The sequence below is a fragment of the Pygocentrus nattereri genome, chromosome 12 (assembly GCF_015220715.1).
Source record: "Pygocentrus nattereri isolate fPygNat1 chromosome 12, fPygNat1.pri, whole genome shotgun sequence".
NCBI classification, from domain to species: domain Eukaryota; kingdom Metazoa; phylum Chordata; class Actinopteri; order Characiformes; family Serrasalmidae; genus Pygocentrus; species Pygocentrus nattereri.
The window spans coordinates 29642875-29657098 of record NC_051222.1 but is presented as its reverse complement, the minus strand read 5'-3'; the positions used below and the strand labels follow the sequence as shown (position 1 = coordinate 29657098).

Genomic DNA, 14224 nt, shown 5'->3' with positions numbered 1-14224 from the left:
GAGCTGGACTTTGGACGACGATCACTGGGATCTCAAGTTCACAGCAGCAGCTGGTCAGCCTTGACCTACATGGGATTTCTTTTCTTTTAACACCTTTCCTCTCTTTCGCTCCCTCCTTCTCTCATTTTTCTCAGCAGCGCTGCTGTAACAATCAGCCCGGGCAACGAGTTCAGGCCAAACCCAAAACCAACCGGCGCATTCAAGGCTCTGATAAAGAGAGACCGTTGACGACAGCACCGCTTTCAGCTTCAGAAACGACAACTTAAAAACGAGGAAACGAAGAAACAGAATCCCAGTAACTTCGTCTATTAATACGGTTCTCCTGAATGTAGGTTCGGTTCCAGAGATCGGCAATGTAAACGTTAAGAAGAGCCACTCAACAAAAATCAAACCACCCTGGGAGCCGCAACATTTTAGGTCCATTTTACCATCTTGGCTGTAAATGTGTCTCAGTGTGTGCTGATGTCCTAAAAATACAATATAAACAAAAACACAGACTTTAGCTCAGCTATAGCTTTTCTCACATCTCTGGCAGGAAACTTTCCTCAAAAGCAGAACCGTTTGTGAAATTTCTCTCCACGTTCAACGTTTTACGCGGCTGAAGTCGCTTCTCATTCGCCAGCTTCCTGTTCAAAAAGCCACCTTAACCGGTGCCTGAGGCGCCAGAATATAACTGGCACCATTTAAGGTGGACCGGGAGAACTCGAACGAGAAGCTGGCGAATGAGAAGCGACTTCATCTTCGCAACTTGAGTGTTTGACAGTTTCCTGTTGCAGATTAAATGTATAAGGAAACCAGCTGGAGCGATTATAAACGCAAACAAGTCCACTCATCTCCAAATTATCAAAGTTCGCCTCAAATACTTCTCTTCCCCGTTTCTTTAGCTACTGCCTATTGTTCACGTTGCTATGGCGACAAGCAGTCTGCGCACCAACCTTCAGGGTTAAAGGGTGAATTAGCAGTTATAGGCTCCACTAACTCCAGTGTTTAGGGCCATTTAGCTTTAAAACTGTTAGTACAATCAGCAGAGTTTTATTTTACTGTAAAAGGGGGATTATTTTATTTGTACCTACAAATCTAATTCCGCTGTGGAGCCGCAACAGGACAGTAAAAGAGCCGCATGCTGACGACCGCTGGTCTAGACACTGCATAGAAGTGGACACAAAAACCAATCAGTGCCTGAAAACCAACATGAACCATAACCAGAATAAAACCCATCTGAACGTTCATCGTTTGGCCGATAATATCAGCTAATTCTGACGACCCATGGTTTTATTGATTTCAGTGAAATAATCGAAAATAACAGCCGTCTCTAAACACTACTGGGCCCCCTTAAGCCAAGGAAATAATAAACCAACAATCTCAGAACAAACCTGCAGCGGCACACGCTATCCTGGCCATCTGAGAGGAGGAGCTGCTTTCATTTCATCGCAGAAGCTGAAAAAGTTTGCATCAAAAAGTGCAGAAGACCAAACTTCACATTGCTAAGAATCGTTTTCATATGAACTCCAGCAGTAAATAACGTTGCACAGACAGACGAATCTTCCTCAGCACCTCACGTAACGGTGCTGTGACTATTTACAGCGTTAGCTTTAACACTGGCTCATCTGAAGGGGCAGCTTCCGTCACCAAAACCTCGCTGGACATGAAAACCTGCTGCATTAACATCAAGTCGCTGCACCTTTCCCTGGCTTGATTAACGTAAACACTCAGAACGCATATTCTGTTGGCCTTAAACTGGGCCTACATGCATATTCTGTCAGTGCTAAAACACGTGTGTATCCTGAGCACCTAATAAAGCTTATTTCCAGTTTATTTCTGAATGAAAGGGGTTTTTAACTGTTCCTCTCTGTGTCCTTCAAAATCTCTCTTTGCACTAAACGTTTCAGTCTGTCAGAGCAGGTGCTGCCAGGTAACCTGGTAGTTTGAGTAGCTAAAGGATGCGGGATTTCGGCTTTAGTCAAACAATACGTTTTTGCCAAATTTGGCCCGGTGACGTCCCGGCTCAGACGTGTCGATGAGGAGTTTCACTGTGTGACAGCAAGACGGGAGGAAGTGAACACAAAAACAATGATTAGCATGAAAATAATAAGTAGACCTGACACTATAATGAAATGTTAGCTGAACACGGTCATGAATAACTGTGTCTAACAGCCTTACCTAGTAACCCTTAACCCTTTCAACACCTTGAGACCACCGGTGGTTCCAAAATGTGCTTCGTCATGTTCTACATAACGTTCATATTCCATAAGCTCCACTCAGAAGCTGGGCGTCGTGTGAGGCTGTAGCTCTTCTCTCCAGTCTAATAGACGGTGATGTCATTTTAAACCCTTATAATAAAAGAAGCTGAACTTTGTTTTTCTACTGAAAGTCGACCCGTTTTTTCCCCCAAATCTGGGCTCTAAACTATAAACAGACGGCGTCTCTTCAGTGATCTGCTCTGGAAACATCACTTTTAGAAAACAACACAAAGAGCGTCGGAGATTTTTGGCTTTCAGCAGTCAATTGTGAGCATGTAGTGATGTGTGTAGATCATAAAGCACATTTACTGTCCAGCTGAGAGGAGATTTTACTAAATAAAGATGTACATTGATATATAATGTATTATATGATGTAAATCCAGACAGACAAGCCAAAACATACCCTGGAGAATGACTGTGATCAGGCAATTGTCACAGTTGTGACAGTAGGCCTGTCGCAATTATTATACAGTCTCCTAATCACAACTACGATGACTAATTATTTAAGATGACTGCAATTATTTTCCACCGTCGTTAGATTTGACGATCATATACTGCAGCAAACAGAACGTGAGTGGGTGCGCTGGGTTGAGGCAAATACATAAAAAATAATAGCTTAGAAAGCAGTAAGATAAAATGAGATCGTCCTTTATTAGTAAAAGCATTCAGTGAAACTTCACGGGACTTACAACGATAAACAACGCGTCTAAATGGGCGTCCTTGTAAGGTGCATTTTACCGTTTTCAGCATGCATGCTGGAAAATGACCGCTTAAAACTTCACTGTGGTGAAGAACAAGCAGCGCTGCTCGACTCGTATCTCCAGAATGGTGACTTTACAGGAGAAGGAAAAAAAAACCTACTTCACTTTTAATGCAAGTCAGTGGAACCAGAACTTTTTGGCCCGTTTCTTTTGGGCCGTCCATCATGAAATTTACACACAATTAAAAGGACAGCAGGCATTCAAATTACGTCCAAAAGTGAAAAACAAGAATGGAGATTTGAGATTTTCTTCCCGACAGCAGCGATATGACTGCGTCTGTATGAATGAGCAATATCGATTCGACAGTTTAGCGTCGTTGCTGATTTAGGCCTGTATTACAACAGACCTGATAACTCGTCGTCATGATGCCACAGCAATACTTGCGTCATCCCCATTTGCACTGCAGCTCCAATACAAAACTAAAGAGAGAAAAGCGACCACATCTTGGATGACTTATTTTGTGTGATGTAGAAAGTAAGTTCAATATTTTGGCCAAACTGCCCCTTTAAATCAGCTGCAGCTCTTGCCGTACGCATGTTTCGTCCCTAAGAGCATGTCCAGGGTGGGGTATGTAAACCCACTGGGACGTTTCTGTCTGCCAGTACGTCTGTGTCCCTCACTCAAACACACACAGCAAGACGCATTGTTTGATATTATCGCCGTGCACAGGGCGGGGAGCGGTGGAGATGGCTGCACATATACAACAGATTTCAAGGTCAGGGGTTAAGCTGCATATGCACACATGGAGCTGCCACTCACTAGAGTGTGGGGGGGGGGGGGGGGGTTAGAGAGGGGCATCAACGTAAGACACGCTCACAGGCCGACTCATACGGCAGCTTGGGACAAACCTTTCTGAACTCGGGGCATCAGCGCAGGTGGTGGTAATACATGAGTGATGTTTTTACACACATCTGATTGTTTGATTAGTAATTCGGACATGCGTCTCAAGTTACTGAGCCCGTTCAAGCTGAGTACGGCTAAAAGAATGTCTCACAAACCCAGCAAAGCTCGTTTCTGACAGGTTTCCCCTCTAAAATATCCACCAGACGGGAAACAAACCGGGTACTGTGAACGTTAACCAACCAGAAAGCACATCTCCAGAAAGAAAACTCAGCATTTACTTCGTTTCTATGCATTCTGAACTGAAAACAGCCACCAGAATACGCTGTATGCCTAAAAGTATCCGGACAGGCCTTGAAACATGTGAATTTAGCCATGTTGCTGACACTGGTGGGCACTCAACTGGTATAATCTCCATAGAAAAGCACTGATCAACATAATGGGACGTCCTGGAGAGCAACCACATGCCCAACGGCAAGCTCTGCTAGAAGGGTATAAAGCATTGAGCTGTGGAGTGATGGAGCTCCATCCAACACCTTTGGGATGAGCTAGAAGGATCCAGAAATAATCACCCAACATCAGTACCTGACCTCACTAATGCTCTTGTGGCCTGATGCAATCAAGTCCTCGACACCTCCAGGGCCGGTTTCTCAGGCAGAGATTAAGACCAGTGCTGGGCTTCACAGCATTTTGAATGGAGATTTTGCTTTGAAAGAAAAATAGATAGTATTCTAGCCTAATTCCTGGATACCAGCCCATAATGGTATAATCTATACGGTGTATTTATACCAGTATATATCCCCCAGCACCACAGTGTTCAGAAGAGTCAAGCCGATGAAAAGCGCCTGACCCTGGCTAAACCTATTACAGATACCTGTGACCTCAGACAACACTGACAACACAACAAGCCAATTCATGCATTAAGAGTGCAGCCGTTTCAACACAAACACGGTTTCAACACAAATCGGACAAATTCAAAAGCGTATCGAATCATTTCAGAACATCTCGTTTACTGTCTGGCATGGAGAAAACAAAAACACCATTAATGATCAAACTATGCATCTGGGTGCAGCATACTGGAGTACGGTGGGTGGGACAGGGTGGAGCTAAGCACCCCTAAAGTCATGCGGTCCTTCGGTAGTCATCATCTTTTCTATTAATGGGAAAAATGAATGGCTTTTTCTACAATCTTCACAGTCGCACCCTGTGGTGAGCAAAAAAAGCCAACACGTTTTGCTGTATGGACATTTTCCCCTCCGGATATCAAAGGATCCTCCGAATTATGAATACAGCTACACGCAAGCGAACACACTGCTGCGCGCTGACCCACAACCTCACCAAAACACCCCAAACACCAGCAGCCTCCGTCAAGCCTTAGAAGCTTTAGCAGTCACAGACTACTGTTTGAACAGCTGGTGTTGTTTTGCAATAGTGTTGAAGTTTATATCTAAGACAGCGTCATGTTATCACCCGGGAGAATTAGCTGGTTTGTCGCCTGGATGGAGCAACGTCTGACTGAAAATCTGTCTGCTAAATAAAAATCGAAATTCAGAGCAGCTGCACAAATTTTCAAAAAATTCCAGATTATTTTGCCCACAGAGTAAAACTGTTTAGACCCACAGTTTCTTACGTGGCCAAGACACTGACCACAGCATGACTTCCGAGGTCCATGACTGGGCTTTTCCTCAAATCACTTCTAAAAGTGATTTTTAGGGTTTATTTCGCTAGAATAGCAGAACAGGGCTGGAATAACCGGCATTGAAAAAGTTCTGAGAATGGGGGAGAGACTTCAGAATTGAAAAAGCCAAAGTCAAAATGTGAGTACTACCCAGAGACGGGCGAGGTGGCCATACTTCAGGTACCTTTACTGTATACGATATGCCACAACATTGTTCTTGTCAGATGTGAGAACACAAACCGTAGTGCCACATTTTAAAATTACCATCAAACTATGAATCCAACTCAACCTTTCACACCCTGTGCTGCTCTAAACGGAATGAATCCAGACCAACTGTTTAAGTACTGACCACATCCAAACATCTGGCCTATCTCCATAACACCGTCACACTGCCCAGATCTAGTACTATAACAAATGGATCCTATCTGCAGGCCCGAGAACCGCTAAGCCCACAACACTGGCAGAACCACCAGCACCTGAGATGAAAATGAGAAAAGCTGCCAGAACAGTGACAAAACCCCCCCCCCAGCACGCCTGGCCTCGAAGACACGGCACTGTGACACAGATTCATCTGCACCAGCTAAAAGTAATCAGCACCTTCTCTCTCCAAACAAATGACAGCACAAACCGCAAGGCCTGCTGAAGTTTTCATTGTGGACGCAGGCAGCGCGGAGCTCACGGGCTCCCTTTGTAGCTTAGTTTGCAAATAAAGCACAACATGTTAGCCAGCCAGCTAAGCTAACAAGAGGCACTTCGGGCAAAATAACACGGGAGACAGCAACGCAGAGAGACCTTTCGGGGAAAGGAAGGCCTGATACGATGAAGCCGACTCTCTCGGTTTGCCAGCCTGGTTAAGCCATCAACCAAACGCAAATGTCAAGCGCACAAAACAGCCGAAGTGCAGCCACATCGCAGGCTAGCTGAGCGCCGCTAGCAGCGCTAATTACCTCCGTTAGCTGCAGCGGAGTTGAGCAGAAAGCGCACAAATAATGGAAAAAACCTCACATATCGACTCGTCCACGCGTGTAAACGTGTGACAGACATCGCGTAAGGAGAAGCAGACAAATAAACAAACAAATAAATAAATAAAAACATTGGCTCGCTGTCGTCCTCGCCATCTAACATGAGCTAGGCTGGCTAGCCAGTTAGCGAGTGTGCTAAGCTAGCTGTCATTCTGTTGTTCACGGCACACAAAACTACGAACGAACGGCCGACACGACGTCTTCATAGCCGCCCGGGCCGGTGTGTCCGGCGCACCGCGGCTCATAAAGCCCCAGCGAACGCGTGGAAAGGGCCGCGCAGCGATGACAACGCCGAGAAAACGGATAAACGCCGAATATGACTGCTAACGCTAACCGCCCGAGCTAAACAGACGAGGCTAAAGTTGGCTTCCTAGGCGAATCTCCCCGTTCCACCTTAAATGGTACAGCAGTTACATTGTGGCGAACGAGGCGCCTGGCGGTGACTCCTGCGCTATTTAAGGTGGAACGGGGCAATTCAAAACATGAAGCAGGCGAATAAGAAAGGAAAGTTGATAAGAAAACAGCCGAGCGTCCCCGTTCGGTTTTAGCGAAGAGGGAGATGTGGGAAAGTGGGAAAGTGGGACCGAAAGGAGGGGAAAAATAAACGAAGCCAGACAAATGATGCGTGTTTATCCACCCAGGAGGCCATACAACTCAAAGCTACAACTTCTTCGGGCAGGCACAACGTGGCCTGGCTTCAGAAACACGCTTGAGGACAACATCCTGCTGATGTTCGCTAAATATAATAGCAGAAGAGAGAAAATAATCTCGTGAAAAAAAAACTAAGTTAGTCAAGGGGTGCGCGCACACCGAGCCCGATTCCGCCTGATGCATGGCCAAGCTGGAAGGCCGGACTACATAAAACAATCTCTAGCACGATGACATTCAGATTTGAGGGGGGAAACCATAGCGCAGCTCTTTTGAGGGCGGTTTGCCGAGACAGGAGACGGATGGAAAGGCGAGCACTAAAGTGGGAAGACGAGAAAAGGCTGAAACGAAGCTCTAGCCATATGCTAAACAAGAGGAGGCTGAAGTTGGCTTCCTATTCGCCAGCTTCTTGTTCGAATCTCGCCGTTCCACCTTAAATGGCGCAGCAGCCACACTCTGTCGCCTCGGGCGCCAGAAGAGAACTGCCACATTGTTTAAGGTGGAACGGGGAGATTCGAACAAGAAGCTGGCGAGTAAGAAACTGACTCCAGCTTCGTGCTAGCAAGTTGCTTCATGCAAGCGAGCGAAAACTTAGCAGTCGGCTCCTGTTTTTAATGAAGAGCGAAAACAATGAAACCGCACTTACTTTCATTCAGCACCTCCACCAGCTCGGCGCAGTTTTCGCACATTGTTCATTAAGAAAAAAAAAGAAAGCGAAAAGTGTCCTCAAACCATTGGAAATTGTTGATGGATTCAAAATGTTGGCAGCTGGCTGTTTTTTTGGAAAGGGGGGGTTAAAAAAAGAGAAGAGGCCCCGCCGCGAATCGCCCGTTTTAAGAGTCGTTCAGAGGACTTATGGAGGTTTTCTGGAGATGCTGAAAGGAATACGTTTCCTCCAGAAGGATCGATGTCAGACACAGTGTTATGAGGCACTGAGTTGTTCGCGAGTCGAGCCGAAGAGAGCACATACAACAGCCATGTTGAAAACGGGGGGCGACATTCAGTAAAAACTTCGGCTCTTTCCGCCGCGTCTCCTTCGGCGAGCTCGGCAGTGTTCGGCGGTCACTCGCTCATCATCGCTTTCATCATCGCCGTCAGCAGCACGTCGATGCAAAAGTCCCAGATGAGCGGCTCCGCACAGCGCAGACACACGTAGACGTACTTTATACGTTCATAACGTAGCTGCAGTCGCCACAGTGTACAGTAATAACTGCAGTAATAATATTAACAGTCCTGACTGATTATTACATCCATCCTTTTTTAAGTGTTTAAGGTTAAAAGTGGAATTTCTGTTTTATATTCCCTGTTAAAAGTCATGTTGAGTCTGTTATATATGTCAAGTCTTTATATTAATTTGATTTAAACTTCATTCTGCATATTATTTATATTAGAACTTTATTTTAGATATTAATTTTATTAGAACTTCATTCTAAATATTATTTTCATTAGAACTTCATTCTAAATATTTTTTATTAGAACTTCATTCTAAATATTTTTATTAGAACTTCATTTTAGATATTAATTTTATTAGAACTTCATTCTAAATATTTTTATTAGAACTTCATTCTAAATATTATTTTTAATTAGAACATCATTCAAAATATAATTTTATTAGAACTTCATTCTAAATATTATTTTTATTAGAACTTCATTTTAGATATGAATTTTATTAGAACTTCATTCTAGATATTTTTATTAGAACTTCATTCTAAATATTATTTTCATTAGAACTTCATTTTAGATATTAATTTTATTAGAACTTCATTCTAAATATTATTTTTATTAGAACTTCATTTTAGATATGAATTTTATTAGAACTTCATTCTAGATATTTTCATTAGAACTTCATTCTAAATATTATTTTCATTAGAACTTCATTTTAGATATTAATTTTATTAGAACTTCATTCTAAATATTATTTTTATTAGAACTTCATTTTAGATATGAATTTTATTAGAACTTCATTCTAAATATAATTTTATTAGAACTTCATTCTAAATATAATTTTTATTAGAACTTCATTCTAAATATTATTTTTATTAGAACTTCATTCTAAATATTATTTTTAATTAGAACTTCATTTTAGATATTAATTTTGTTAGAACTTCATTCTAAATATTATTTTCATTAGAACTTCATTCTAAATATTTTTATTAGAACTTCATTCTAAATATTATTTTTATTAGAACTTCATTCTAAATATAATTTTATTAGAACTTCATTCTAAATATTATTTTCATTAGAACTTCATTTTAGATATTAATTTCATTAGAACTTCATTCTAAATATAATTTTGAATTAGAACTTCATTCTAAATATAATTTTATTAGAACTTCATTCTAAATATTATTTTATTAGAACTTCATTCTAAATATTATTTTGAATTAGAACTTCATTCTAAATATAATTTTATTAGAACTTCATTTTAAATATAATTTTATTAGAACTTCATTCTAAATATAATTTTGAATTAGAACTTCATTTTAAATATAATTTTATTAGAACTTCATTCTAAATATTATTTTTTTATTGGACTTCATTCTAAATATTATTTTATTAGAACTTCATTTTAGATATAAATTTTATTAGCACTTCATTCTAAATATACATTTTATTAGAACTTCATATTAGATGTTATTTTTGTTGGACCTTCATTCTGGATATTCTGTTTATTGGATATTAATTTCATTTGAATTTCATTCTAGATATTAATTTGATTAGCACTTCACTCTTGATGTTCTACAGCTTTCTGAGTCGTGGTACAGTCTACAGCTCTGTCTGTGTAGGGACTGTACTGTGTAAAAGTCTAAGCACCCCTCTCCACTTTTATTTCAAGGCAGTATATTTAACAGAAGCTCAACAAATAAATACAACATCATTGTGCTCAACATTTAATGTTTCCACTCATTACCTTTGTTACAGCTTCGGCTCTTTCCAGGAGACTCACTTTCACAGTGTTTCAGAGAAATCTGCAGGGATGTTTCACTCCTCCAAAGTTCAGTCTTAGAAGCTGGTTTAACATTTTCTGCTTCCACAAATTTAGACTCAGCAGTCCATAAACCCTCACTCCACATCTCAGACGTCCAGTTTTGGTTTGGAGATGTTCTTTTTTTTGTCTGTCTCCTTTTCTCAGAGCTTCTTAACAGCTCCACATCCTTTCAGACTCATAGTGCTGAGTGTCTCTCAGTGGAAGGATGGACAGAAGCTCCTGTGGATGTTTTCAGATCTGAATCCAGAGTGGAGCTTGATCTTCTCCTCTCTCTCAAAGAGGAAAGCTTTAAATGCTGTTAATGTGAGGGGGGGGCAGTTTTGGTGTCTAGCAGGTCTTCCAGGTGGTTGTTAGGAGTCTCATTTTCTCTGTAGCTTTTAGTACTTTTATTATAGCTAATCCTAGAAAAAATCACCTTTAGCCAATTCAGAAGCCCATGAGAAAGAAACGGCAGCTGAGGTGAGTTTGGGTAGCTGCTCCTGTGAATGTCAGTGTCTCTTTATAGGGGATGTTGTGTGGAGGATGCGGAGTGGTCGAATTAAACACTGCTAGATTTGATTTAACAGTTGACAGTCTTGGGAGCTTCTGTGTAATTTTCTATTTAATGTCCTGTTTTCTGATGCTGAAAAATAGCTCGCTAACTACCACCTGCCTTGATTAAACGTTTAAAAATGAAGGGGTGGTCTCTCACTTTCACAGATGAACACATAGAAGGCAGGAGTGTAGCTAGAACTTTTAGAAGGGTGGCCAGGTTGGACCCAGAGGTTTTACTGGGGTGGCACACTGCTAGAAAAACTGTTGTGTTAAAGTGATGTGGCCAGAGCCGGTTAATGAGGAGCCTGGCCACTTCCTATTTCCCCCGTTATATTAAAAACAGCAAAACAGCAGTGAGTCCTCAAAGAATGGAGCTCAATAGCTAAAAACTAAAAGTTGAAATAGTTTCTAATCACTTATGCAGAAGTTTCCTTTAATTTTAGAAAGTAGAAGATTGTATTTCACAAAAAAAAAAGCAAAGAAAACTCACCTGTATGTTTTCTTTTTTCACACAGCAAACAGGTGTTGGGCAGCAGGACACTAACATTACCGCTACTGAGTGCTGACTGGTTGGCGAGCAGAGCAGCTCATTGGCTGTTTGCGAGTTTAAAAGCTCTTTAAGGTGTAACAGCGGTGTTGAAGTGTTTTATGCGGCTCTGTATTCAGGGAATGACTGCATTAGTTTACATTAAAAATGTTTAAGCATTTATAGCTATAAATTGTACTCAAAAGCTCAACCCATTCATTCTGGCCTCGCTCTGGAGCGCCCTCTAGCGTTCGAGAAACCCAGAAGACACTGCAGAGTGGAACTTCTCCTCTCCACAAGTTCTCTGATTTCTTTCTCTTCAGTCCAAAGGCCACGAAAGCTGCTCCTTTAGGCTGCTCTCGCTACATCTTTTCAGGTTATATGACAGTCTGTTGGATGGAAAGCTCATCTGAGGGCGAGCCCTGTGCCAGCTAACCTAAGGAGAGGGAGGGCTGGCCCACCTTTAGCACACACTTACCCCACAGATGGACTACAGCCTACAGCACATGCATTTGTCCGGCTGTAAAAAGTAATAAAGTAGCATAATTAAATGATTATATCTGAGTAATATCTACTCATCTTTCCTTCACACACCTTCATAGGGTACCGTACACCCACCAGTTTCTCAGCTATATTTCCATAACTGGGGTGGCCAGAAGGGGGGGCTGTACTTTACGCTAGGGTGGCACTGGCCACCTCTGGCCACCCCTTGGCTCCACCTCTGATAGAAGGAGACACCAGGGATAAACTGTAACAGCACCGCGTCCCCCAGATCAGATTCGGAGTCATTTTTAGGACCTGGATCATATTCTGGAAACCACTAATAGTGTTTAAGGGGAATTCCACCCATTTAAAATAAAAGGTTATCAGTCATGAAATAAAGTTTAAAATGTAAACCAAGCCATTCAGAGTGGTTTGGTGTGAAATGCCCCGTTCTGGAGAACCCTACTGACGCAGTTTTACACAGTGCTGGTGATAGGAACCAGACGTCTGAAGACTTTAATGCCTCCAACTATACGGTGCTGTGAAAAAGTATTTGCCCCTCACCCGATTTCTTCTATTTTTGCTCAAATTTGTCACATTGAAATGTTTCGGATCACTTAAATGATCATTCCATTTGCTGAAGATGAAGATTTATTCAAAACCTATATCACCAGTGTGAAAAAGTAATTGCCCCCCCCCCACCCCAGTGAGTTTTACTCAAGATTTTAATTTGAGAATCAACCTGATTCAGTTGAAAAGACAGATGTTCAAATTGTTGAGTCAACATCAAGACGGCTAGTGCCAGTCTGGCCGATGAAAATCCTAATCTCAGACTGAGTTTCAGTGCCTATGGAGAATTACCAAATATACAGTCGTATGCAAATGTCTGAACACCCCCCATCAAACTTAAGTGAGAAAACAAGTTAACACATCCTCCACAGAGAACACACGTAACCCGTCCACGCCTAGTTACTGAACTCACTACGGAAAAACGCCCCTGTACTCGCTCCAATTCACTGGTCACCAGCACTCCTGGGCATCTACTCTCCTGCTGTTTAGTTCCAGCCTGCAGCTAAAATGCTGCACCACCCTTAACCTAACGTGATCCAGCCAATCACGACCTTCTGAGGAAGGTTAGCTGGAGCAGGTGTGGCGGAGGAGTGCAGCTGGATCTAGACTGGTGAGGATTACGTAGCCACACAGTGGAGGAATATCTAACAGACAATACATTGGATTTTGTTTTTGTGATCATGTAAATTTTAATACTTTTATTTACAATCAAATTAGGATTTCTTTTGTTTTTGTAAATCTGTAGTCAACAGACTACATTTAGTTTGATCGATTAAGTGATTAATGCACTTTTGATGCATGTGGCTTAAACCATTTGGGGGGAAAAAAAAAAATCCAGATTTATCTTCGGGTAAACACGGAGAACAAAAAGCCCAAAGAAAACGTGGGATTTTTTTTTAGATATGCACACTGACGAATAAATTACAGCATTTTTCTGGAACTTTCTCATGCACAACTGCTGTTTATTTGCTGAGTTTAACATAACGGAAAATATTAAAATATAAAATGTGCCACAACTTTTGCTGCAGCCACATTTTAAGCGTCACCCCCCCCCCCCCCGAATATGTTCAATTCAGCAAATAAACTGTAATTGTGCACTAAAAAAAGTGCAGAAGTCAACAAAAAACACATCATTGGACCAGAATACGCAACGCTATGCATATATAGGTAGAAAAATGCACTAAAAATGATTAGAGTTCACTGAATGAGAATAATGGTGGCCCAATTACGACATTTGGAGAAATTCTTAATAAAAAAAATAAAAATAAATAAATAAAAAGTTCATATTTGTAGTAAAGCAATACTGAACTGATGGAAAGGGACCAGTGTTGTTAACCAAGCTGAATGAGACGGGGACTTTTCCACTGGAGACCTGTCAACAGTGTAACTAAGATGTTCGCAAGGCTTAATCGGTGACCAGTTTCTGCTCAATAATCTGTACAGGTCCTTTTACAGCAGCAGTCTCCTGAACTCCTGTTTCCCAAGCAGGAAATACTCATACAGCACCAGGTACAGCCTGAAGCTTTTAACAGTATTAAGTTGTATAACGCTACTGTCGGAAGAAAACCTTGTATCTCCAAAATAGTGACTTTACAGGAGAAGGAAAAAACACACTTCACTTTCAATGCAAGTCAATGGAACCAGAATTTTTCCCATGTCATTTTGGGTCATTTCTTTCAGGCCATTCATCATAAAATTTACAAGCAATGTAAGGAGTAACAGACACTTTCAAATTATGTCAAAAACTGAAAAATGCCAAAAATGGAGATGCAAGGTTTTCTTCTGACAATATCCGATAAGGATATTTTCCCTATATTTTAAATATATCAGCTTTTAAAATGCACATGTCCCACAAAATGGACTTTTCTGCATTAGTGCACTGCTGCACAACAAACCATAATACAAGAGAATTCAAGAAATGCACAAAAGGGGA

At 41.5% G+C, this 14224-nt stretch overlaps 1 protein-coding gene across 2 annotated transcripts in view; it reads right to left on the bottom strand.

Moving 5' to 3' along the window:
- The window catches only part of usp34 (ubiquitin specific peptidase 34), a 121977-nt gene extending 113695 nt beyond the window's left edge, over positions 1-8282 (bottom strand). The window contains exon 1 of one of the 2 annotated variants that reach the window (XM_037543733.1): positions 7836-8282. In XM_037543733.1, coding sequence (XP_037399630.1) covers positions 7836-7878 — 43 coding nt within the window. In that variant the 5' untranslated portion in view covers positions 7879-8282. The remainder of the gene's footprint in view (positions 1-7835) is intronic. The other variant, XM_037543734.1, reaches the window with a different exon arrangement.
- Positions 8283-14224: the final 5942 nt, after the last annotated feature.